The sequence below is a fragment of the Caretta caretta genome, chromosome 7, assembly GCF_965140235.1.
Source record: "Caretta caretta isolate rCarCar2 chromosome 7, rCarCar1.hap1, whole genome shotgun sequence".
Classification (NCBI taxonomy): Eukaryota; Metazoa; Chordata; order Testudines; family Cheloniidae; genus Caretta; species Caretta caretta.
In genome coordinates, this window is record NC_134212.1 from 36717799 (window position 1) to 36744679 (window position 26881).

The window sequence follows — 26881 nt, forward strand, 5'->3', positions numbered from 1 at the left end:
CCCAGGAACTTATCCTTGCAACAAAGCCCGTTGCCAACTGTGCCCACATATCTATTCAGGGGACACCACCACAGGACCTAATAACATCAGCCACGCTATCAGAGGCTCGTTCACCTGCACATCCACCAATGTGATATATGCCATCATGTGCCAGCAATGCCCCTCTGCCATGTACATTGGTCAAACTGGACAGTCTCTACGTAAAAGAATAAATGGACACAAATCAGATGTCAAGAACTATAACATTCATAAACCAGTCAGAGAACACTTCAGTCTCTCTGGTCACGCAATTACAGACATGAAGGTCACTATCTTAAAACAAAAAAACTTCAAATCCAGACTCCAGCGAGAAACTGCTGAATTGGAATTCATTTGCAAATTGGATACTATTAATTTAGGCTTAAATAGAGACTGGGAGTGGCTAAGTCATTATGCAAGGTAGCCTATTTCCCCTTGTTTTTCCTCCCCCCCCCCCCCCCCCAGACGTTCTGGTTAAACTTGGATTTATGCTGGAAATGGCCCACCTTGATTATCATACACATTGTAAGGAGAGTGGTCACTTTGGATGAACTATTACCAGCAGGAGAGTGAGTTTGTGTGTGTATGGGGGTGGGGGGTGAGAAAACCTGGATTTGTGCTGGAAATGGCCCACCTTGATTTTCATGCACATTGTAGGGAGAGTGGTCACTTTGGATAAGCTATTACCAGCAGGAGAGTGAGTTTGTGTGTGTGGTTTTTGGAAAAAAGGGGGGGGGTGAGAAAACCTGGATTTGTGCTGGAAATGGCCCACCTTGATTATCATACACATTGTAAAGAGAGTGGTCACTTTGGATGGGCTATTACCAGCAGGAGAGTGAGTTTGTGGGGGGAGGGGGGAGCAGAGGGTGAGAAAACCTGGATTTGTGCTGGAAATGGCCAACTTGATTATCATACACATTGTAAGGAGAGTGGTCACTTTAGATAAGCTATTACCAGCAGGAGAGTGGGGTGGGAGGAGGTATTGTTTCATGGTCTCTGTGTATATAATGTCTTCTGCAGTTTCCACAGTATGCATCCGATGAAGTGAGCTGTAGCTCACGAAAGCTCATGCTCAAATAAATTGGTTAGTCTCTAAGGTGCCACAAGTCCTCCTTTTCTTTTTGCGAATACAGACTAACACGGCTGCTACTCTGAAACCAGAGCTTCTATAGCAGCTCTTACTCAACTCATTTACATCTGCTCTGTGTGTGTGGGAATGGGGATGGGTGGCCTGACAAAACAAGGCATAACTGTGATTCTCCATCCTCAGCCGCAGTAACCTATTCTTAGGGGCTACTCTAATCTGCACCAGGCAGTTGACCCGGTGAATATCCAGTTCAGGATTAGGAAAGTGTAAGAGGCACCTTCAGACCCCACTCCTCCACCTCTGCCAAGTGCTCCTCAGCGGCTGCTACAGCTGATCTGTCCCATTAGCTCTAAAACTGTTAGATTTGCCTAAATGTTCAAATAAACAAACTCTGGCCTGAGATCTCACATGGGGAAATTTCAGATTTGGGAAGGTAGTCATGACTGGGTTTCTGTTGGAAAGTTAATTTTAGTCTTAACTGTGGAGAGGAGACCAGTGCCTCTTCATAATATACTGTACATAAACATATATGGAATATTTTTTTAAAAAAATGTAACATAGGAACTGTGAAGCAATATATTGGGCTGCAGATTAAACATGGCAAAATGTTTCCCTTATTTATGAGCAGAAAAAATTGGCTTCATATTATGTGCATATTGATATTCAAGTTGGTAGAAAATTCTGTCTCTGGCCTTGGCTGTAATGCTGGCAGGGTTATAAGACATGAAGACATCTGCTTCAGATGATGTTCCCAAACTAACCATTTGTCTAGCCTTGTGTGAGAATTCCTGACATCCCATTCTGACTCTTTCTTTCTCATAGGTGGGAGGTAACGTGTTATATTTAACACCTGTCTTAGGCAAAGCAAAAGATGCTTAATTTATTTGAAGAGGTTGAAAAAAATCTCTCAAATTCCATATTATTTGCTCAAAACAATGTGATCTTCATTCAATCCATCCTGGGCTTTAACACGCTAAATGAGATTTTTTTTGTATGCTTTTCAAAGCCTGCCAAGTTACATCATAAGCCTGACTGCTTTCTTTTACTTTTCATAGAATCCTCTTTTTTTAAATGGTTTTAGCCAGCATTCATTTTCCCTATCTCTAAGCAATTTCCTTATGATCTTTGTAATCTCCCCCAAACCTAATGGTTTAGTGTCTGCTTATGAGAAGTCTCAGGTTCTTTGAGTCAAGCTCTTATAGATAGAATTGCGGCATCTTCAGCTTTTACCTTCAGGAGTCCAATAGAATATGCTTCATAAAGAAATCATTTACTGTGTTCCAGCACAGTACTACATTGTATTGCAAGCATGACATTGGTTCTAACAACATCTTATGTCTCATACTAAAAACCAATCTGGTCCTGTAGAAGAAATCTGCCAGCTGTCCAGGTATAGGTTTTATGTCAGGATGGTTTCTGCCCAGCAGCATAACTTGCCATAGTAATTGACTTGATATTGCGGCAATAACCGGAGATTGTGCTCTAATTTTCGGAGGGGACTAAGTCTTAAACTACTCCCCTGAGAATAAGAGATCAAGGGATGTAACATATATTTCAAAAATTATTTCTTGCTTCTGTATGAAATCTTAAGATCTTTAATTGGTGTCATTACAGCCATAGGAAGAAAAGGGAGATATCTCATCAGGAACCAAGGTGCAATAAAATGTGTTTGGATCCCTATGCCCCTCTATTCTTGCAACACATATTACACTATGTACAGTAAAATCTCCTAACTCCACAGCATCACTATTTTAATCTGTAGTATTTTGGAAATTGTAAGTATATTTTATAAGATCATGTGCTAAATAAACAGAGACTTTTAAAATCAAATTATTTCTGAGAAGGGATGGAGATGCAGGTGAATATTTAAAAAACAAAACAAAACAAAAAAAACCGCCCAACCAGTCTGACCCACCATTAAAACTTGAATTGAAAAAAAAAATTGGAAATGTTTGCATAACATTTTTCCCCTCACACTTCATTTCTGCATTTCCATATTCTAGCTGAAGCTGGTTGGGAGAGAGGTGTAATACAACAATAAAGCCTATTCTCCCAGTATTTGAAGCAAAAAGAATTAGCAATGTTACTAGAATGAGAGAGAGAGAGAGACTGTTCTTGTGTGATATGCAGCCCAATTTGCAGACCCCTCAGGTCTGTCTACACTAGAGATTTTACTCCTATTTTAACTTGGGTTAATTTATTGTCATTTAACTCAAATTAACTAACATCTTTGCAAATCTTGTCCTAGAACAAATGTTTTGGCTAGATTAGCATTATAAAGGTATTAGTTAACTCAAGTTAATTGGGAATCAACTCCGTTTTAAATAAGAGAAAAACTGTAGCCTTGTCATACCCAACAGGTCTGAATAGCGCGAAAAAGCACCCAAGCATACTTTGCTACTGGTATTTGTCCAGTCTGAATTGCACACAGAAACTTTTTGGAGTTAATTTACTATTGCTTTGGAACATTAATAGCCATCGTAGATATGAGAACAGCACCAACTCTTCTTACCACAACTTTAACCCCTTCCTTCATCACTAGTTAGACAAGATGTTGTCCCTGGTCAGCACTGCCATTTCTTAGTTTCCCTTGTGAGGAAGGAAGAGGTTCACGACAAGGAGAAGATGGGTAATAAGCTGTATCAGTTCAGACCCTTAGAGCAGTCTAGATGACTAGTGAGAATGTTTTGTACAGCACCAAGTAACTGTCAACTATTTAACAAATAATATATTTATAATAATTGTCTAATCCAGGCATTTAAAACATAGAAGTCCTATACATGTTGAAGCTTTTCCTGCTGGACCAGATTGAACTGATACAAGTTTACAAGAGAGGAAAAAATTGGTGAAAATAACTTTTGCACATCTGTGTTTGAATATTAATATAATACTTTAACATAATTTGCACATTGGTAGAACTTTTCACCTGGGGACCCTGGTGTGCTTTACAAATATTAATCAATTCAGCTGCAGAGAGGAAAATGAGATCTAGGGAGCCAGCTTACATCACTTAAGTCAATGGAAAATGTACCTTTGATTTCAGTGGGAGCAGGAGCAGGAACTTACATGAGTTGGAATGTCACACAGGAAGTATATGACAGAACTTCGAAAAGAACTGAAAACTCCTGGCTCTTAGCGCTGGATGAAGTCTACAAAATAGAGAAATGAAAAATAAATATGATGAATAGTATTTTAAAATGTTTAAACAATTTTGAAATCTGTTCACATGTCCTTTGCTATTCAGTCTCAATGAGTATTCCAGGAAAATGAGATCAGTGCAAGGAATTTCATTGAAACAATAAACTTTAAGCCAATATTCAAGGAAGGCTAAATTTTGAATTTGTAAATATGGGTATTCATGCTATAACTCTAACACTAACACTTATGCTTATCCATTCAGAGAACAGAAATATATCATGTCACGTTTGTGTCTATAGAAAATCCCATGTTAAGGGAATAAGAATAATGTACATTCATATTGGTTTTGCTAATTGCATCTATACTATATTGTCATCAATTCAAACATTTTAAAAATACAACCAATCACATGACCCTGTGACATCTTTTAGACTTCTTTCAGAGAGTAAAGAATATCTGACATGTTGCTAAATAAATTGTATGGAAATTAATTTTTGTACCAGAAAGTCCATGTTAGATGCCTGAGGGGGGAAAAAAGCAAGGCCTTGTTTTCTAGTGGTTTCATCCTGCAAAATGTTGAGCACTTAAGCACATTGGGGTTAGTTCTGCTTTGAGCAGGGGGTTGGACTAGATGACCTCCTGAGGTCTATTCCAACCCTGATATTCTATGATTCTATGATTCTGTACCTAACTTTAATCCGATGAAGTGAGCTGTCGCTCACGAAAGTTTATGCTCAAATAAATTTGTTAGTCTCTAAGGTGCCACAAGTACTCCTTTTCTTTTTTTAATCCCACTGAAATCAATAAATAAATCAATGGGACTAGTCACTCTTAAATGTTTTGTTGGATCAGGACCAGGAGTTCGGCATTTTATAGGATCAAACCCATATATTATGTCTCTGCCTTGCCCACTTGTGTTAGCTGAAAATCCCTTGGAACCAGCTCTCTCAGTATTTGTGTTCTGGCCTGTTGCTGGAATCTGAGTTGGCTGAAGATGGACCTTGATGGTCACTCTTTAAATTAAAAAAAAACAAAACTAGTTAATAACTATGTCAAAATAATGTGCAGAATTTTTATATTTTTGGCATGGAATTTTTTATTTTGTCTCAGAATTCCCTCAAGAATTAACAGGCTGAAAAGACAATGCTCTGTTTTTCAGAATTTTTCATAAGAAAGGGAATTTAATGGAGTTGGGAGAACAAACATTGTGTTCAAGGACATTAAAATGAGAGAAAACATTTATAGAATTTACACTCCTACCATTAGTAATTTGTCTACAATACCATATACTTCCATGAAAGTTTATATTATAAATGAGATATATTACATCTGAGGAGTATTCATGTTTGGCACTTGATAAACAGTTGAATAAACAGCTTCACATTAACATAAATTTATACAACATGTGGTGGTGACAAAATAGTTTGAGTATCAGCCAATCAAATTTGAATTTGTTAGTTAATAATTAAATAAATAAATACCTACTTTTTATCTAGTGCTTTTCCTCAGTAGATATCAAATCAATGGGAGTTAGGCATTTAGGTGCTTTTGAAAATCCCGTTAGGTTCCTATCTGCATCTTTTGGCACCTAAATAACTTTAAAAATCAAAGACATTTTTGAAAATGGTACCCTATATTTTGTATAAATATACCATAGAATTTGCTTACAAGACAGAAAGTTAAATCAGATTGAGGAGAAAGAGGGAGTTGTGTGTTTGTGTATGTGGAGAGAGAGAGAGAACAAATATAGTATGTGCACCCATAGAATCTGTGTGATGATATCCTGCCTGCAGTCATAGAGATAAATCAAAGGAAGGGAATTCCTCAGGCTTTGAAAACATGTCAAAGCTAAGACACCTGAAGCAAACAGCTTCAAAGGAGTTAAGATAACAGTGGCTGGGCCATCAGTTGGGAAGAGGTTGCCTACCTGGCTCCATCCAGGCTTGAATGGTTTACTCTTCCGAAGGCTAAGCCTGGGATGAAAGGAGGATGCTAAACTGCTACTGGACTTCTTGCCTAGAAAAGGCACATGGTTAAGTGAGTGGCCAGCAGCTGCCCAGGAAGTGTGGTGAGAGCTTAACAGGCTGACAAGGAGGCAGAGAGAGACACACACAGAAACTGCAGCACAGTAGCTTGCTTCTCCCAACTCAGACCTACGTCAGGCCTAACTCCCTTGAGAATATTTAATTAAAGAACAGAAATTGCAAAGCGATTATGAAGTTTCTTACCGTGATCTGTTGAGACTGACACAGCTAGGGAACCCTGCTGCTTTTTCAGATGAATACTGACAAGTTTAGCTTCTCCCTCAGTTAAATATCCAGAATCATTTTTGGAAGCTGATTAATTGTTTTGAGTGACGCTATGAATTTCCCCCATTCACTAATACGGTATATTCTGAGACCTTTTCTTCAGGAAAGCAAATTATTTCATGTGCTTTTTTCACACACACACATTTTATTTCTTTGAAACTACCATTTGCCAATGGATTTGCATAATCAGTCACAGAACATAATACTTTCCAGAATGAAGACTTGATTTTTCTTTAACATAATAACTGAAATTATATTAGAGATAAATCCATTTTATGGTAATACTGTATTCATTTCCAAGCTACAGAAGGTCAGTGACTAGGTGAATCTTCATTATCTATACAAACTGTTTGATCCAAACTGACTTTAAGGGGGTACATTTTCAAAGTGATGCAAGGGAATTCTCCCATTATTATCAATGGGCATCTCAGAGCTATATCTTCATGTGTCACCTTAAAGATTTACTGTTCAGGAGAGAAACTTTCTGTTCACATAACCCTCTCTGCCAGACAAGGATAAGATTAGATCCTTAACTCTTCCAATTCCACAAAAATATAATCATGAAGATTTCAAATCTGGTATGAAACTAACACCTTGACCAATAAGTTTGAAATGTGCTAGAAACAGTATTAATGTAATAAGTCTTTTATCAATACTGTATACTTTAAACATAAATGAGGGAAATCCTGGCCTCAATGAAGTTAATGTCAGTTTTGCTATTCACTTCAATGGGGCCAAGACTTCACCTGTAATGAAAAAGCATAATAAAAGGAGCAAAATTACAGGACAGCTGTTCGGTATTCATTTTCATCCTCATTCTGTGCTTAGCTCATGTCTCCTACATTGCACACTCTGAAACCCCTGGACTAACATCCTTTTTTATATATATTCTCCCAATGGCTCAAGACTTTTCCTTCAGACTTTCAGTAATGTTGCCCCCAGGCTGAAATTCCATGTACCAAATTTCAGCTTGATATGTAAAAGTCTGGCAAAGTTGTTATCCCATGGAAGTGACCTATTAGTGCAGCTGTAAATATGGAAGTTCCTAGGAGATCAGACTATAATTCACAAGCATGAAAAGTGTCAAATAGACAATAAATATTTGCTTTTAATGTTAATATCTGTAAACAGTGGCATCACTGAGGGGGAAAAGGAGGAAAAGAGTGCAACAGATTAAAGATAGAGGAACTTTCTTATTTTATTTTATTTTATTATCCCTTTAGATTTCTGTGATTGCTTCCCTGAGCTTGCAAACCTCTGATGTGAATACCCTCAAACTAACAGGCCAAATTAGATGGTATCTGACTTCCTAAAAAGAAAAGGAGTACTTGTGGCACCTTAGAGACTAACCAGTGCTCAAATAAATTGGTTAGTCTCTAAGGTGCCACAAGTACTCTTTTTCTTTTTGCGAATACAGACTAACACGGCTGTTACTCTGAAACCTGAAGGCTCGCACAAAAGGAGCTGGCCAGCTCCCCCAGCTGCCGCCACTCGGAGAACAGCTGTCTGAACAGCCTGATGTCTCCCTGCATGAAATAGTGTTGGCCAGTTCCACAACCTCTCTTTCCAGCTAAGGGGACTGGCAAGTGGCCCTCTTCGGAAGTCTTTTTGTATGCACTGAAGTCCTCTTGACAAGACAACTTGACTGCATCCAGGTTTCTGCACTGAAATCTTTATGTTCTGAAGTCTCTATCTGCAGAAGGACTTGAGCTCATTAAGGTTTTTGCAAAAGAGGCTTCATGCCCTGGAGACTTGAAAATTATATATATATATATATATATTCCCCCAAATAATAAAACAAATAGTGACTGTCTGCAGGGGATCAGTAGTATTAAAACAAAAAATGGAGTAGTTCCTTTGACTACATGAAGTCGAGATGGCTGTATTACTCTCATGTGTCAGACTGGGATTCACAAACTTTCTAAGATCTAGCTAAGAGCCAAGATTTGTCAGTGAAAATCAGTGGTGACATTTTGAGGCTTCTTTAGATCAGCTTGAAAGTATATTAGAGAAAGTGAGTGTCAGCACAAATAACATTCATTCTAAAGCTGAAGCTTCAGAAAAGAGGTCAGTTCATGTCTAGGACAGACCTTAGGATAGGGGTGGGCAAACTTTTTGGCCCGAGGGCCATATCAGGGAATAGAAATTGTATGGCAGGCCATGAATGCTCACAAAATTAGGCTTGGGGTGAAGGAGAGGGTGTGGGCTCTGGGATGGGGCCGGGGATGAGGAGTTTGTGGTGTAGGAGGATGCTCTGGGCTGCAACTGAGGGGTTCGGAGGGCGGGAGAGGGATCAGGGCTGGGGCAGAGGGTTGGGGAGTGGGGAGAGGCTCAGGGGGCTCAGGCTCTGAGTGGCACTTACCTCAAGCAGCTCCCAGAAGCAGAGGCATGTCCCTTCTGCAGCTCCTACGCGGAGATGCGGCCAGGCGGCTCTGCACCCTGCCCTATCTGCAGGCACAACACCTGCAGCTCCCATTGGAGTGTGTAGGAGCTGGAGCGGGGCCATGCCACGGTTTCCGGGAGCCGCGTGGTGCAGCTCCGACCCTGCACCCCAGCCAGAGCAGGACCGAGCCACGTGGTCCAACCCCTGACCCAGTGCCCCAGCTGGAGTGGCAGAACGGGGCCTATCCGCATGGTGCAGCCCCCGACCTAGCACCCCGTTTGGAGCGCTGGAGCGGGGCCAAGCTGCCTGGTGCAGCTCGCAGGCTGGCTTGAAACAGTTCACGGGCCGAATCCGGCCCACAGGCCATAGTTTGCCCACCCCTGCCTTAAGAGGTTGAGGGCAGTAGGGAGCACATTGCAGAGGCATTTAGGAGAGCTCACAAATTAGGGAAATCAGGTTACTACAGTACTGAAATACTAATCTTGAACCGACAGTTTTGCATATTTGGGGCCTACCTAAGTGTCAAGAGGAACCAACTGTAGTACGTATACACTTGGGAGAATGCATTTCCACAAGTGATTCCTTTTGATTTGAGAGGACATATATAAAAAGCCTTTAAGAAACATGGCTAAAGCCACAAACAGTGGAGAAACAATAATTCTCTACCATTCAGAGCTCAGGCATAATGACTGCGTGTGTTTAAAAGCTGCACAGAAAAGAAAAACACTCTGGAAAAAGTATCATGTGTTAGGTAGTTGCATGATGTGGTGCCAACTACTTGGATAAAAGGATATCCCTTTAGAAGAATAAAGGCAGAACAGAATGCATTCTATTGTACCTAGTCAAACTGAAGATATAATATCAACAGAAAATATATCTTTTGGGGAACTGGATGGCTACAGAAAAATCTTTCGGATGAATTAAACAAGGAAGGAGCAGCAGCTTGTGAGTAAACCATAGATGTTTTATTTGACAAACTATTATATTATTTTAATTCTAAAATTGTACAAAACACCAGGAATTTTAAATAGGACATTCTTGGTCACAAAATTAAGTGCATGATGGCACATGATTTGAAATATATTCATTGTGTCCTGTGTTAGTAGCATTTGAGAGCTGAGTCATAATTTAAGCTCCAAAAGGGCTTAATGAGGAATGGCAAACTTAAATATTGCTGTAAGCATTGGACTTTTTAAAATGTGCTTCCCAAAATAATTTTCAAAGTCTTGTTCTAAACACCTCAAAATGGTGGAAGTCCTGCATTTGCCCTGACCCTGCAAGCATGGGTATGAAGTCTAGTAGGTGTGCAAGTGTTTGCAGGATCTAGCTATTTTATTCATTCTTTAGTATGATTATTCAGTAAATCAGTAATGACTTGTCTTCTGAGAGGATATTATGGATGCCTTGTCATTTGTGATAAGTGGATGGTACTTTATTGCATGCTGTTTATTTTATATACAATGTTTTATTCTGTATATTGAATTTTCATGCTGTACTGTCTCGCTAATAAGTTGATCTATTAGTCAATGCCTGACAATTCCTTGCATTCTATAGTTATCTTGTTTAGTTTACATCAGGCCTATAAACAAATATTTCCCATTCCTGTTGTTTAATCATTTTATGGCAGAAATTTTATATAGGGCCTGCTCCCACTGAAGTCACTGGCAAAACTCTTATTGACTTAAGTTGGAGTATAAATGAATCGTAAATACACATTAAGCTCTGCATTGATGAATAGCTTTTTAAAAATTCTTTAATGATTCTAAAATCTCCAGACCTCTTAGTGTAATCTCCAACACATCGTGGTCATCTCATGGTTTCTTGCTGGCTTTCCTTAAAGATGAGCTAAAATGCTTTAAAAATATATATAAATGCAAAACATGATTAAGATTTTCAAACACTGAGTTTGAGAGTTGCTCTGCCTGCTACTGTCTGAGTATTTGTGCTCTATGTTAATTGAGCATGGGACCCAGAGAGGTGAAATTCACCTTCCCAATCCCGGGGACAGGCCTCAGTTCTTTAGCTGTTACTAGAAGTTATGGACTGGGATAGCAGCCTCAGCACCAATTGCATGGGTCACTGGGTCCACGCAAATGCAGATTCCTGGGCCATGCCCAGGACCGCCTCTCAGCACCAGCAAAGCAAGCACATGTTTGGGGCGGCACAATTCCAGGGTCGGTATTCCGGCCACCCTTTTTTTTTTTTTGCTTGGGCAGTTGCGCTCTTGGAGCTTGGGGTGGAAAATTTTGTGCTTGGGGCAGCTAAAAACCTAGAGCCGGCCCTGGCCATGCCCTGAGGACCTTCAAAGTGACCTCACCTTCAAAGTGACTATCTGTGCTGGCCTTGGACATACTGTCATGGAGACCAGTTCTGTGGCAGATGGGGGATTTGTAGGTATCTCTGAGCTATAGGTCACCTGGCCAACACCCCACCGCTCCTGCAGGTCTTTAATGCAGTGGGGCGTTGAGCTGACTCTTCATGCTAGAGGTGAATTTGCCTTTAAGAAACCATATGGGTAGCCTTAAAATTACAAATAAATATAAGGAACACCACACTCTCCCCTAGTCCCCATCTGCCAAGTCCCCAAATACCTACTGCTCACGGCTACACAAGGAACCCACCAAATACCTGCTGCTCACTGGTATGCAAGGAACTACTCATAGCTGGGCCGCCTGTTGTGCAGGGGTACAGCTCTGCAGAGTTCTTCTCCCCCAAATCCTGCCATTGTCATCCCCATATACAACCAAACAATACCAGGTCAGGGCCAGGGGCCCCTCAGCACCAATAAGGTGAGGGCAATTTTTGATTCCCCGCAGTGACTCAGAATCTTAAACCACATTTTAAAATTACTTAGACACCATTTCAGTTTCCCTTGAAGTCTAGTAATCATAATCATGTTGTGGATGTCCATTATAATCTGCATTTAAGTTTGTTACTTAAATTTCATGTTTATACCATTGATTACCGTATAGCTACTTTTCTATATTCATAATCACTCGTGGGGGGGAGGGGAGAGAGAGGGTTTATGGTATTTGTGTGCGTATACACACTTATCTGCAAAAATGCTGGAAGTTGAAGCTCGACAAATACAGACTGGAAATAAGGAGTAAATTTTTGACAGTGGGGAATGAACCATTGGAACAATTTATCAAGTGTCTTGGTGGATTCGCCATCACTGACAATATTTAAATCAAGATGGGACGTTTTTCTAAAAGATCTGCTCTAGGAATTATTTTGGGGAAGTTCTATGGCTTGTGTTATCCAGGGGGTCAGGCTATATGATCACAATGATTCCTTCTGGCCTTGGAATCTTTGACTCTATGAAATTTCCTGATGTAAGTTGTCTTCAGTTATATTTATTTATATTAATATAATTCAATGAATTCCTGGAGCATCTGGGTAACATTCCAGGTGCAAATATTCTATCTGGTGCATTAAGTAAAATCAAGTCTAATAAACTGGAATCACAAGATTTATTATTAGTCTGGTTACTGGAGTAATTATATGGAGAAAATCTTCAATTTTAAATTGTCTGAAAATGATTATATCTCATTGAATTTTAACTAAACCAGTTCAGGACAAAATGTTGGAAAATAATTGATCAAATTAATAATAATAAGTCCCAATTATATCTAGTTTATAAATTTTTATGGAGGGACAGAATATACATGATGCTTTATAAGACGATCCAATGGCTGGAAGTTGAAATCAGCCACGTTTAAGCTGAAAATAAGATGCACATTTTTAACAATGAGGATAATTAACAAAAGGGGCGGTAAATGCACCATCACTGGACATCTTTAAATAAGGATTGAATGTCCTTCAAAAAGAGATGCTCTGGCTCATCCACTAGATACAGTAATCACTGGGTGCAAGACCTATGGCCTGTGTCATGCCAGAGGGCAGATTAGTTGTTCATAGCATTCCCTTTGGCATTTAAAGTCTATGAAAATAGAAACTGATCATCCAGACCATTTCCAAATATTAAATGTACACACAGCACTCTATAACACAGTGCAATATAACAACATCTGTGGTCATAAAAATACATTTTTTTTGTATCTGTCAAATAGTATGTCATGTTGTCCACTAGTTTGAGATTGTGTAGTAAAACACTTTATGGTAACAAGGATGCTGCTTATGGAGCCCAGGAGATCTGCAGCCTTTGACCATGCTTTAGCCACAACTTCTCAGCCAACTCTTATTCCTCAGTCCATGCTTCTTAGGGCATGTCTACAATTACCAGAGATCAACACAGCGGGGGTCAATTTAGCAGGGCTAGTGAAGACCTACTAAATCAATCACAGAGCGCTCTCCACTCAACTCCAGTACTCGACCGGAATGAGAGGAATAAGCAGCGCAGGGTAGACACGACAGTAAGTCGACCTAAGATATATTGACTCCAGCTACATTATTCACATAGGTGGAGCATAGTCAGCATAATTTAGGTTGACTTACTCTGGTAATGTAGACAAGTCCTTTAACTATTCTGCTCCATTGCAGCCTGCTCAACACAGAGGGGCATGCAGCAGAAATTCTGCACAGTGGAGTATGCAGATATTAAATTCCTCTTTTCCATTCAGAGGATGAGGGAGCAAATTTCTTCCGCTTGAGGAAGAAAATCCTTTGTGTTTATTCTGCATAATTAACAAGATAATAAATGTATTTAAATTCAAAACAATCAGCAATTAAAACCAAAATCCTAATTCTGAAGAAATGTTATCACTTTTCAAATGCCTGTTACAGGGTACTTCATTAGACATATATTAGTTTGTTAGTGAGGACAGCAGCTGTGCCCTGATGTCATGAGGCACAGACCAACAGCTTCGGCCAAAATACTGTACTGAGTCCTTTTCAATAATTGTTTCCAGGCTGTATTCCAAATATTCCTTCTGCTGCAGCTTATAGTTTGCATATCTGAAACATTTCAAAAAGAAAAGGAGTACTTGTGGCACCTTAGAGACTAACCAATTTATTTGAGCATGAGCTTTCGTGAGCTACAGCTCACTTCATCGGATGCATACCGTGGAAACTGCAGCAGACTTTATATACACACAGAGAACATGAAACAATACCTCCTCCCACCCCACTGTCCTGCCGTATGGAGTGGAAATCTATCAACTGCATGAAAAAACTTGTACAGATACAGACAGACATCATCTTCCTTTCCAAATGCAAACAGATGGACATCGTACCAAAAGGACTGAAGACAGCAGGACAGTGGGGTGGGAGGAGGTATTGTTTCATGTTCTCTGTGTGTATATAAAGTCTGCTGCAGTTTCCACGGTATGCATCCGATGAAGTGAGCTGTAGCTCACGAAAGCTCATGCTCAAATAAATTGGTTAGTCTCTAAGGTGCCACAAGTACTCCTTTTCTTTTTGCGAATACAAACTAACACGGCTGTTACTCTGAAACCTGAAACATTTTCAGGGGGGAGGGATAGCTCAGTGGTTTGAGCATTGGCCTGCTAAACCCAGGGTTGTGAGTTCAATCCTTGAGGGGGCCATTTAGGGATCTGGGGCAAAAATTGGGGATTGGTCCTGCTTTGAGCAGGGGGTTGGACTAGATGACCTCCTGAGGTCCTTTCCAACCCTGATATTCTATGATTCTATGATTTCAGTCTCAGAATGTTCCTGCCATTTTGATCTCTAGTTCAAGTTTGTTCTGTTCCAGCTCCAAAACATACTCTTTTTAAAGGCTTTCACCTATATTGGTTCTCTCGTTAAAGCATAATTTTAGGTCTTCCAGAATGGTTTGTGGCTTGAGTAGTGTTCTTTGTGTCATTTGCAAGCTGAAGTAAAGAGCTGCACTTTAGAAAGGGGTAATTCAGTAACAGTGCAGCCTCTTGAACAAATAGAATTCTTTTCAGTCTAGGAAATAAATGATTAAAATAGGAAACATGCACTATGATCCACATTGTCAAAATAAAACCTTGAGGCCCACAGTTGAGACCTATCTGCCTAGAACCTTGGTTTAAAAGGATCCATAAGTTTGGGATAGAAGGCTAAAAGGACAACCCCTGTTTTTGGATGTTTAGTGCATGTTTTAAACGGTTGTTCTCCGTTTGGGGATTATGACTCTCAAGGAAGTACTCACCAGCAGTTTATGGGGGATTCAGGTGCTGGCTCTCATTTTCAGTCTCTGGTCTTTGGAAGCTGATTTGCTGAACTGCCTCAGGGATAAGAAAATCTGGAAAAATTAGAGTTGCTGTGGTTCCTCCTACAAAGTACGTTAAGAATTGGTATAACATATGCTGGCATCAGTCTGAGGGTGAGCACTTGTAAGTGTTTGTATGTGGGGTTGTAGTACCAGATTTTCCATGGCCAGCTTTTCAAGGGCTCAGCACCCACAATTGGGGCCTATAATTGCAGAAATGCTCAGCAAACGGCAGTTCCCATTTTGACACTTATGTTCTGATTTTCAAAAGAGCTCAGCTCTCAAAATGCTCTTTTGAAAATCAGGGCATCTATTGTGATGCCTAAATGCTGTTTTGACAATCTGGTCTATAACATGTAGCAGCTTAGGACTCCTTTTCTATGGCATTCAAATAATTTTGCTGAGAAAATTCTAGTAAGTTGGAAATGTAACAGTTTTGTCTTAGCAAAGTTCCTGGTAGCTGAAATATCTTTTAATGAAAGCACCGGTCACATAGGGCTTGATCCTCAGAGATGCTGAACACCTTCAACTCCCGCTGACCTCACTGGGAGATGCAGGTGCTCTCAGGATCAGGACCACAGTAATTACATGGGATCCAGTATACAGTGCCATATAATTTAGTGAATTAATTTTTAAAAATAACCTGCATTTAGAAATATATAACCATATCACTGTAGAAGCTAACTTTCTAATGGTCAAACTATTGCTGGTGGATTGAAGAGCCTACTGAACTAGTCTGTGTAAATGCTGCCTATTGTTACTGCACTTTTCTTTTAAAATATTAGTTCCTGGAAGCTTCAGTTTCTCTGCCACAGAACATGGAAGTTCTGGCAATTACGTATGAATCGATTTTCAAGTGATGGTCTGGGCTAAGGAACACAAAGCATGACAGTGCTATTCATTGTTTTTTATATATATCATGACTATGATCAAATGATGAATAGTTAGACTAGATGTTTACTAAAGTTTTCTTCCTAGTAAAGTATTCTTTCATTGTATTTCTGAATATTTAAGATAGAACCTTTTTCAGTTATCAGTGGAGAACATTCTGCAGTTAATTTAAGTATCAACATAGCCCTAGTAAATTGACCATAGGTGACTTTAGAACAGCTCATAAGAAATCTGGTGGAGTTTGTTCTGAATATAATCATACATAGGGTATAATTCGCTTATATATGGCTACAAAAATAACAGCAGGCGATGCATTTGAACACAACATGTGTAACACAGTACCCTTCATCAACACAAATTGCTACCTATAAAGCTGCATTAAATTGGAACATAGAAGCCAAATTTCTAATTGTTAGACTGTGGCTGTTGGATTACAATAGTATAATATTAGGATCTCCAGGAATTTCACCTTTGAAATGTTGCTATTACATCCCTTTTGGACTCTGGGTATGACCTGGAAAGAACAGTTCCTTTTAAAATACACACATTGCTTTACAGTTAGGGTATCATCAAATTGTGGGACAAGGAGGCAGAAACAAGATAGATGCTGTTAACAGCAGGTCCCCTAAAATGCAGTGAGAGGCTTCGTGCAGACTGATCCTTTGCAAACTCCAGGCCTCTTCTTGCTCTTCAACAGATATCAGTCTAGATCACAACAAACACTGGACTAGAAGTCCATACCACACTGTAAGTGACCCAGTCAATAAACGTAAGCATGCGTGACTTGTAAAACTCCTGACTTGCCCGGGCGGGGGGTGGGGGTTGGGGATGGAGATGCTACCTGTGTTGCAGGAACCCTGATAGCCAGTGTAGGATTCCTCACAGCAAACTCCTCTGGGACTAAATCCTGAAACACACATTCAGATAAAGCAGGTGTTTTGAGCAAGGACATCAGACCCCAGAGAGGAAAAAAAATGTGCACATCCCATCTTGCTGCCTGTATGGGTGATGGCAGCATACAGTATATGCTAGCTGTCAAGGGTCGAATCCCCTTGAGCCTGGAAACCATGTTATACTGCAGTGTGGTGCACAGGCTGGCATGTCAGTTGGCTGCTATTCTTGGCATGCTCCACTGCCATCGAGGAATACATATAAAACAATACAAAAATAGGAAATTTAATACCTAGAAAAATAAAACATTTTAAATCCTTGCCTTAAAATATGGCAGTGAACCAACAGTGAGGTTTAAAAAAAAAAAACCAAAAACAATAATTTTGCAAAAAGCCATCATAATGGGAGAAAGCTCATACAGTAGTTTGCACATGGAGTAGTACGGAACAAAACAGTGACAGAATGGAGATTCCAGAGTGTATGTGTGTGTGTGTGTTCAAGTAAATAAAACAACATAATGAAGGGGTTTGATTGCCAGGCAGGAGGCTTTAAATTGATTTATTAAAATAAAATCTATTCCATGAAGGCGCTTACATGTGTTGTTTGTGAGAAACAGAACTGCAAAAGATCCAGATGAGCTGAAATATTGTTAAGTGATGGTGGCTTGGAAAGGCAAGCTCCTGGCAAGCTGTAACCATCCAAGAAAGACTCGGTGCATAGATTTGTGTTTTGACTGCTCTGGTAGTTAAACACATGTATAGTTGTTTGAATTCCCAATTCAGGAAAGTACCTAAGCACATGCTTAAGTTTAAGTATGTGCCTAAGTGATTCGCTGAATTAAGGCCTGAGTTGTTTAACAAATAGCGGAATATACACTTTTAATAGTAGAACCACTATGTCGATGGAAAGATAAGTCACTGTGAACAATAAGACCCAGATTTCATACCACAGCAACAGGAGTGATATGCATAGTGTACTGTGCCACAACTCAGGAGTCATGATACTCTGTCACTGCAATAGTAGTGAGTTAATATTTTGCAGAGGAGTTGCATTCATTCTCAGGAAGACATGTTATGTGGAATTTTATCCTTTATTGTCCATTGCAACCATTACTTTTTTTTTATGGCTACTGTGAAAAGAGAGTAGATGTAGTATAGTTATACATATTGTAATACATTTAGTAATGGTCTGCAAAATAGTTCATTTTGTGTCATGAAATTTTAGGCCAAAATTTTCTAAAAATGACTAGTGATATTGGCTGCCTCAGTTTGTGGATGACCAGTTTGTTACCACTTCCAATACTTGATTTTCAGGTAGTGCTGAGTACTTGTCCTCTGAAATTCAGGCCCTTTCAAGGTGTCTCAAGTTGGACACCTAAAATCAGTAGCTATTTTTGAAAATTTAGATTCTAATGTGTGACTAGTGTAAGGTTTTTATATATAGTATAATTATGAAATCAGTACTCTGTCCTCTCAATGTCTTAGGATGTGCTTTACATGTCCTGCACAAAGCCAGTTGAGTAATCCTATCAATTATAGTACTTAGGACATGGAAATTAATTGCTTCCCTTTCTAAGTTCATAGCCATTGACCTGAAAGAGTTAACTGCTGTTATTTCTCCTGTGATGTTTTAGCAACAGGTGCATTAAAACTTAAGTCATTTCCAAAAGCAGTAAAACAGAAGGAATAGAGCAGGAAAAGTGGTTAATAAAACTAGTAATTTATGGGATTTCATCTGCCAATGTAAACAGAATATAATGTTAATAATTTTCAAGTATGTAATAGGTCACAGTACTCACCCCAGTGGGCTAATAGCATGTGAGTAAAATGGTCAGATATTTGTTTTATAATATAGTAATGACATTCTGTGAATCAGAGGGAATAGTGTAATTTGTCAAACTGACAAGTTGTGATTTTAAACCACCCCTGCACTGGGGTATTCCACTGCAACCGTCTATTTTATTATTTATAAGGATGTTGACATTTACAAAATATGTTTAGACAGAACAAGAATGCAGGACATTGTCTTGAACAAATTGTGCTTGTAGTCCATAATTATTTCTCTGATGTAGCGGAAATATTTATCTCCAGAGCACAGTGTTTAGAGAACATGCTTAATGTGCAGAATTATTAATTAGCACTTGAAATTGCAAACTAATCTTTTGGGCAATGAAAATGATAACAAGTAGTAAAATATTTCCCAGACCATGCTTTTAACTTTTAAAAGGTAAAATTTCAAAAGAAAACTCAAAATTGGGAAATCATGGAAACTAAGGGGCAGATTCTGATCTCAGCGTCACCATCATAAATCTTTCTTTGAGAGGTATGTATAGATACCCATCACTATAGTATCTATGTAACTTTATTGAAATCCATAGAATTTCTCCTGATTTACACCAGCATAAATGAAAGTGCTCTCCTACTGGTTTTTGAATGTTATAATTCTTGATGTCTGATTTGTGTCCATTTATTCTTTTGCATAGAGACTGTCCTGTTTGGCCAATGTACATGGCAGATGGGCATTGCTGGCACATGATGGCATATATCACATTGGTAGATGTGCAGGTGAACAAGTCCTTGATGGTGCGGCAAATGTGGTTGGGTCCTATGATGATGTCCCTTGAATAGATATGCGGACAGAGCTGGCAACGGGGTTTGTTGCAGGGGTTGGTTCCTGGGTTAGTGTTTCTGTTGTGTGGTGTGGAGGTGCTGATGAGTATTTGCTTCAGGTTGGGGGGCTGTCTGTAAGCGAGGACTGGCCTGTCTCCCAAGGTCTGTGAGAAACCAGTAGAAGAGCACGTCAATCTCCCTGGTCACTCAGTAACAGACTTAAAAGTCACCACTCTTCAACAAAAAAAATTTCAAAAACAGCCTTCAATGAGAAACTGCAGAAGTGGAATTAATTTGCAAACCATCAAATTACGCATGAATAAAGACTGGGAGTGGCTAGGTCACTACAAAAAATAATTTTCCCTCTGTTGATACTCACACCTTGTTGTCAACTGCTGGGAATGGGCCACATCCACTTTGACTGAATTGGCCTCGTTAGCACTACAAACAGTAATTTTCCCTCTGTTGATATTCACACCTTCTTGTCAACTGTTGGAAATGGGCCACTTCTACCTTAATTGAATTGGCCTTGTTAGCACTGACCCCCCACTTGGTAAGGCAACTCCCATCTTTTCATGTGCTGTATATTTATACCTGCTTATTGTATTTTCCACTCAATGCATCTGATGAAGTGGGTTATATCCCACAAAAGCTTATGGCCAAATAAATTTGTTAGTCTCTAAGGTGCCACGAGGACTCCTTATTGTTTTTACTGATACAGACTAACACTTGTTATCTGTAACCTGTCACTTGTCTTTGTTTGTGGAAAGTTACTAGCCTAAGATGGAGTCCAGTGTCACATGAGCATATCACATGTCTTTACATGGCTTGATGACTCACAGGGTGTAGCCATTGCCCACATTCTTGCTGAGTCATCCACACATCCACAGGAAGAGCTTTTCGAATGAGTTTCTTTTATGGCCCATTTTCTAAGTGTCCTTGATGGGCCATCAATACATTGCAGTATAATACCTTAATGTAAATTTTACCTGGTGGGCATTACCCAGGAATACAACACATATGTATGAGGCCAGTACACAGCCAGTATTCATAACATCTGATACAAAATGATACATGCCTATAAACAGGATAATCATACTTAGCAAATCATAATTTTTCCATTGGCACCATACATGACATATTTTGTATGAGATTTGTTGCAATTATTCAATCATGGCAATATCAATGATGTAAATGGTCATTGTAATGGGCAGGACTCCCTACAGCAGTGCCTCCTGCTGGCCATCCTGGGAATTATCTCTCGTTTTGCTAGAGTGCCCTTGTCTAGTGGTATCTCGCCTGTCGTCACTCTTGCCTCCACCTCTAGGATCCATGTCGCTCCCCAGACCACGGTGTCCTCTTCTGGATACAGCCCTCCAGCTGTGCCCCACTTGGTTTTCTCCCTCCTTCCAGGGGACCCGACAGTCCTCAGTCCAGCCACTTACCTCGGTGGCAAACTGCAGTCCATGCAGTGGCCACTCCCCTTGGTGGCAAGTGGGGGGGTGGAAAAGGGGTGGGGACCCTGGGCCAGGCCCACCCGCTACTCTGGGTCCCAGCCCAGGGACCCTATAGCCAGCAGCCATGTACTACCCCTCCTCCTACTCCACCATCTGTTTCCCTGGGCCACTTCCTCGCAGCCCTAGCACCTTCTCAGCCCTTGTATCAAGGCTGCAGTCTGGAGCTCCCTCTTGCTCCCCTGACCCTGCCCAGCACTGCTCTGTCTGTGGTGCTATCTCTCTCAACCTTCCTACAGGGTAGCCAGTCTTCCTCCCTTGGCCTCCAGAGAGAGACAGCCTCTGTTCTGCTCAGCAGCCCTTCTTATGTGGGCCAGCCTGGCCCTGATTGGCTGCTTCACTAAGCCTTATCCCTATTGGCTGGCTCAGTAAGCCCTCTTCTAATTGTCTGGGTTCTGAGCAGCCTCCCCAAGGCTACTTTAACCCTTCTTCTGCCTGTGTGGGGCAGCCGCCCCACCGCAGTCATATTCAACCATTCAGCATCACACCAAGACATTGTAAATAATAAACAAATGATGCCACACAAAGTAATAATTTACATTGTAAGGAGTCTGCAGAATTAGACCCATTGTGTGAAATGTTGGCCCCATTGAAGTCAATGGGAGCTTTTCCATAGACTTAAATGGAATCAGGATTTCACTCGTATTGTTACTTTTAGATTATAAACGGATTAGGACAGTGTCTTTGTCGTTTTTTATGCCTGTCTGACCCATGCCTGCATGGTAAGGCACTCTGTCCCCCTCTAGTGGCAGCTAGACCAGCTAGAGATTGATGAGCCTGCTACAGTCTTGGTTAAGTCTTTTAGCTCATGTAGTAGAGGCTCATGCTTTATGCTCCAGAGGTCCCAGATTTAATCCCGGCCACCAATGACTGGGGTCTGTCAGCGTTACATCTGTACCTTTGGAGCACATTTTAGGCAATGGTGTCATATAAATAGTAATACTAGGGCCTATGTTATGCATGAGTCAGAACAGTTGAAATGTTAAGGAAAACTACCAAGAAATTTCTCCAAATTCTGTCAGACTGCCTATATTTTGTATATGAAAGGGAGAAGAGAAGCTTTGGACATAGATTGCTTGACAGTGATATCTTTCTTTAACTATTATTGAAAATGTACTTTAAAATATTTGAATTGAAATAGCATTGTGGTTACTTGGTTGAGATGCAATGATGCACAGATTATCCTAACTTCATTCATTACACCAAATCCACAGTCATGTCAAGGGAGAAAATTGGGATGGTACATGGGCAATGCATTGCAGGAATAAACTTGCATCGGCCTTGATTCAGTAAGCACTGAAGCACATGATTAACATGAAACATGTGAGTAGTCCCATTGACTTCAGTGAATCAGCAAGGGCTAGTTTTGGGTGCTTAGATACAAAGATACTTAGGCATTGCAATGGCACTGAACTATGGGATATTCTGGAGTGAACCTCTCTCAATCTCTCCTTTTGAAGCTGTTCCACTGTGTACAAATAATTAAATATAAAAGAGTGAGAATGACTTTATGGTCCACTGGGTAGGACATTCATCTAAGAGATGCGATACTCAAGTTCAGATCCCATCTCCAGCTCAGGCAGAGTGGGGGAAGTGAACTTAGGTCTCCAATATCCCAGATCTGTGTCCTCAGCACTGGGCCAAAGGTTATAAGGGAGGCTACCTCCTCCTCCCACTTCTGGCTGTTCTGTGTGAGTTTAGGTGTGCTCAGAGTACGGGTACCAGATCAAGCTTTGCAGGCAAGATAGACAGGACAAAACTAGTTGAGGATCCTCCTGGGATTTAGGAGTGAGAGTGGCCCCTGGGCCTCTAGACTAAGGCAGTTGTGCATGTGCTTGATAGGAGAAACTTAGGCACCTAGGAGACTTTAGCGGTAGAAACTCAGGTGCCCAGGGATTTTAGGTGCCTATTGGGTTAGGTGGCAGTTGAACAGAATCTCAGTGGTACCTAAACGTTAGACCTGGGCACTCTCAGTAGCAGTCAGGTGCCTAAGTCCTTTTGGGGATCTAGCCCCAAATGTTTTGCTGAATTGGGGGCAGGTCAGTTTTTCTAGCTGTTTTTTTTTCCTGGGTAAAACCAAACACTCAAGCCAAACAAAAAAGGCCATGTAAGCAACTAAGTGGTACAAAAGTAGTGTGCTTTAAAAAAAGTCAGACAGACACAGATAATTTGAACAATTTTAAGTTTTTCTGAATTGGGGGGTGATGGTATGCCTATGTTCTGTTTTGACATGTGCATGAGTGGTCTCTCTGGACACCATATTGCAAACAAACATTGTACAATTAGTGGCTTCAAATATTGGTAGTTAGAGTCTTTTAAAACCTGTATTCCGTATCCAGTTGGTATCCATGATAACACACTGAGGAATCACTGATAAATAAACCAGGAAGGCTTCCATCACATATAGAGACCACCCTGAAGGCAAAGTTAGTGATCTTTGAGCTAGCTGGCACACTTGGGATCCTAATTCCTCAGGCCAGCTGTAGAAAAATGTAATTTAAGCAGTGGGTAAGAGAATGAACCAATGTTCCTGTTGAGTCAAGTACACATACAGCAGTTGAGAGTCTTCTGACAGCATTAGATTTAGTGAAATCCAGATAAAGCATCTCATTGCTTAATCATGTTGCTTTCACTTGCTAACTTGGCGTGGCAGCCTGCATTACTTGTTGGACTGTTTTAAAAATTGTTTTAGTACTTGTGAAAAACTGACAGATAACTATCATGATTGGTTAATCCACAGGACCGCTACAGCAGGGAGTTACCCAGCCAATTCAATTCACTCTTGGCTTGAAGTGACTACCACACCAGGTGCATTCTTTTATATACGAGAGTACCATTGATTCTTCATGTTCATTCCATCTTTACCCCCAGATTATCACAAACCTTTTTGGAAACAACTTGAGATGGTTTTTCATACATTTGTTTGCTTTGGTATCAACATGCTTCCATTTTATTCTGCTCCTTCATAATAAATGGGTATCAGTTAAGGGCAAATGATGGAAAATGTTGGGGTAGCCACAAAAATACTAGATACTAAACTAATTTGTGATATTAGAATCTCCGAGAAAGAGAGATTAAAGAAAGAAAATATTTAATTTTACTTTCCCTTAGGTGTTGATTCATTATAATGTAGAGTAATGTAGTATCTGAATGAAAAGGCTTTATTGGATGGAACACTGATTATTTTTAGAGTATAATATATATGTACTTATAGGCCACATTCAATATATTTACAATCATTCACTATCCATTTTAGTCGGTCTTACTTCGTGTGAAAGTCATGCAACTTGCATGACTTGCAGAACTGAAGTCTGTCAGATTGCTTGCATGTATAGGAGTTGCAGGCTCCAACTCTTGGGCCCCGGCATGGACTGCATTGCAGGATCAGAGTCTGTGATTAACCCTGCGTTTGATGTGTGAGGTAGCATCACTTCTACGGTGTATCTTTACACATGTATATCTCTCCTAAAGTCAGCAAAGTTTTATAAATAACCATAAAATGTCTTTTTATTCTGTTAACATTAACAGAAAATAAAATTATGAAACATACAATGTATCTGTAAAACAAGATCCTAACCTTAATGTTTAGCCTAGCATGAAGGTACAGGAAAGAACTGACAAGAACTATGTCAGATAAATAAACCCTCAGCTTTAAACTTACCTGATTCATAGTAACCAGCTGATAGTATTCCCACGTGTACTATCCTGCAACCCATAACACTCTGCGCTGTGCTAATCAGAAACTGATAAAGAACATCCTCTTTTGAGAGAGATTTCTGCTTCAACAATTTTTCATTTCCAAAAATTATGAAATTTAGCAGCAGCTACCAGATAACCAGCATCTCTATTGCCTGTTGAACTTAACAGGTATTGCTGTGATAAGGAGAATTTGGTTAACGACCTTCTCACTCTCTTAGCCTGCTGTAATATTTCCAGGCTGTGGAACAGTCTTGAACCGATCACTGGATGACAGCTGATGAGCTGCCCTCATTAGACTGTCCTTATATATATTTAACTTAATAATATGAACAGACGGCTATTATAGTGATTCATCAACCGAAGGAGCCAGCTTGGCTATTGTCATTATGTGAGAACTGAGCATCTAGCTCTAAAAATGGGGTGAGGGTTGTCATTTGGAGACATGGTAGACACTGAACAAATTGTAAGAAGGTTGAGTGACCCATCCGGTCTCTAAATTCCAGACTGAGTATTGCTCTGGGGAAGAGGCAGTGTTGGTCCTGTTTGGACAGAGGAAGTACAGCATCAAGTTTTTGCACAATCTGCACTGGTGTGATGGAAAAAATGTGTTCAGCACCAGCAGTATTTCTCACTCTGTGCCACCGCTATTAGTACAAATGACGGCAAGTCACTGGGAAGAGCATCAGAGAGTAAAAGATCGTGGTTAATTAATAGCTTATCTGTAATTTTCTGTATAAAAGAACTTTGTTTCGCTGTCATCTGCCATAAGAACATTTTAACAGCATACAATGGCTGACTGAAGAGCAAGCAAGATGCCTATTTACATAGTATACCTGTATTAAAGTATGCTGTCAGCTGCCCTGTGGAGTTCATATATTAACAAACCATGCTGGGTCAAAGGACCAGTTCATGCATTTATTTCTTGATTTTGGGATAATAAATACTCAGTGTGGAAGAATAGTCTGTTGTTGAACCAAGAGCCTAAAACTAATCTTCTGTTTCTGTTCATGTTTCCCCTGGTTGTTGATTAGCCTTGCTGCCTTATCAGTTCCTATCATAGTATGTGACTATAAATTGACTTTGCAGTGAAGAGGGAGTACGGTTTGCCTCCACAGATGCTGCTGTTACCATGGAGATAAAAGGACCAATGGCCTTTTTCTGATTTGGACTGTACTACAGTGTTCATAGAGAGATTGTGTATTCTAAAACTACATCAGTTGCTCCTGAAATATCGAGCTGAATAACCCATAAGGAAGCATTTTTTTTAATGTTGTAGATGAATAATACATGGAGGTTTTCACTGGAAGCAGAAAGCAAAGATTGTGAAAACCGCACTGGTGGTTTACATATTTGCTAATCCTTCTCCTTGGGAAGAACCTTTTGGCTTTGCAAAATATAACCCCTGACAGCCTGCGGGTTCATCTGATGCAGTGTTTGATGCTGGTTACATCACAGGCTCACTTTGCTGTGTTATTCTTCCGTGGTCAAGCTTGAATGAGCATGCAAAGGCAGTGAATGTAATTTTTTTTTTTTTGCTTGTTACAAGAGTGACCTGTTCTACTTCCAATTGCTCGAAACAAGAGGGGAAAAAACAAACCCACAACACATTTGAGGATGGCTTGCAGAAGGTGTTATTTGTGAGTACTTTTTCCTTTTTCATCTGTCCTCTTGTCTCTGACATCTGGATTAAGGATTCCAGACTTTTTGAGACAGAAATATGAGTAGTGATCAGTTTCTTGCCATGAACCATTTTTTGGGTGTTACCTCTTTGGCAGATTACTGATGTGCATTTTAGAATGGTACAGACAAGGGATGCTTGTAGAGCAGCAGAAATAAAAGTAATCCAGCGTATTTTTATAAAACACCTATTCTACAGTTAGCAGTGTGAGAAAAATGAGATATTCTAAACAGAAAGGAAGGAGCACAGAATTCTCAGAATAGGGTCTATCACAGGAATTGAAATATATCTTTCATCTTGTTTTAATGCTTTGTTTTATTAAAATGTACACTGTCATTTAAATACACTACTTATTCTAGGAAATGGTGTACCATCGTAGACAATGTGACCTCGATGATATATAAAATTATCTCATTCTGTGCTTCATGAGTATCATATGTATGTTGTTTTCTCATACCCTAATGATGCCGTAAATGCTTGGGAATCAGTTAATATGATATACATAAT

General features: G+C 40.0%; 1 protein-coding gene across 11 annotated transcripts in view; it reads left to right on the top strand.

Moving 5' to 3' along the window:
* Nucleotides 1–26881, top strand: part of IQSEC1 (IQ motif and Sec7 domain ArfGEF 1) — a 718662-nt gene that overhangs the window by 387055 nt on the left and 304726 nt on the right. For 3 of the 11 annotated variants that reach the window (XM_075130537.1, XM_075130539.1, XM_075130543.1), the window contains exon 1: nucleotides 25917–26333. The exons of the other annotated variants lie outside the window; for them this stretch is intronic. In XM_075130537.1, the coding sequence (XP_074986638.1) occupies nucleotides 26311–26333 (23 nt within the window). In that variant the 5' untranslated portion in view covers nucleotides 25917–26310. Of the gene's footprint in view, nucleotides 1–25916; nucleotides 26334–26881 lie in introns of those variants that run through there. 11 annotated transcript variants of the gene reach the window in all.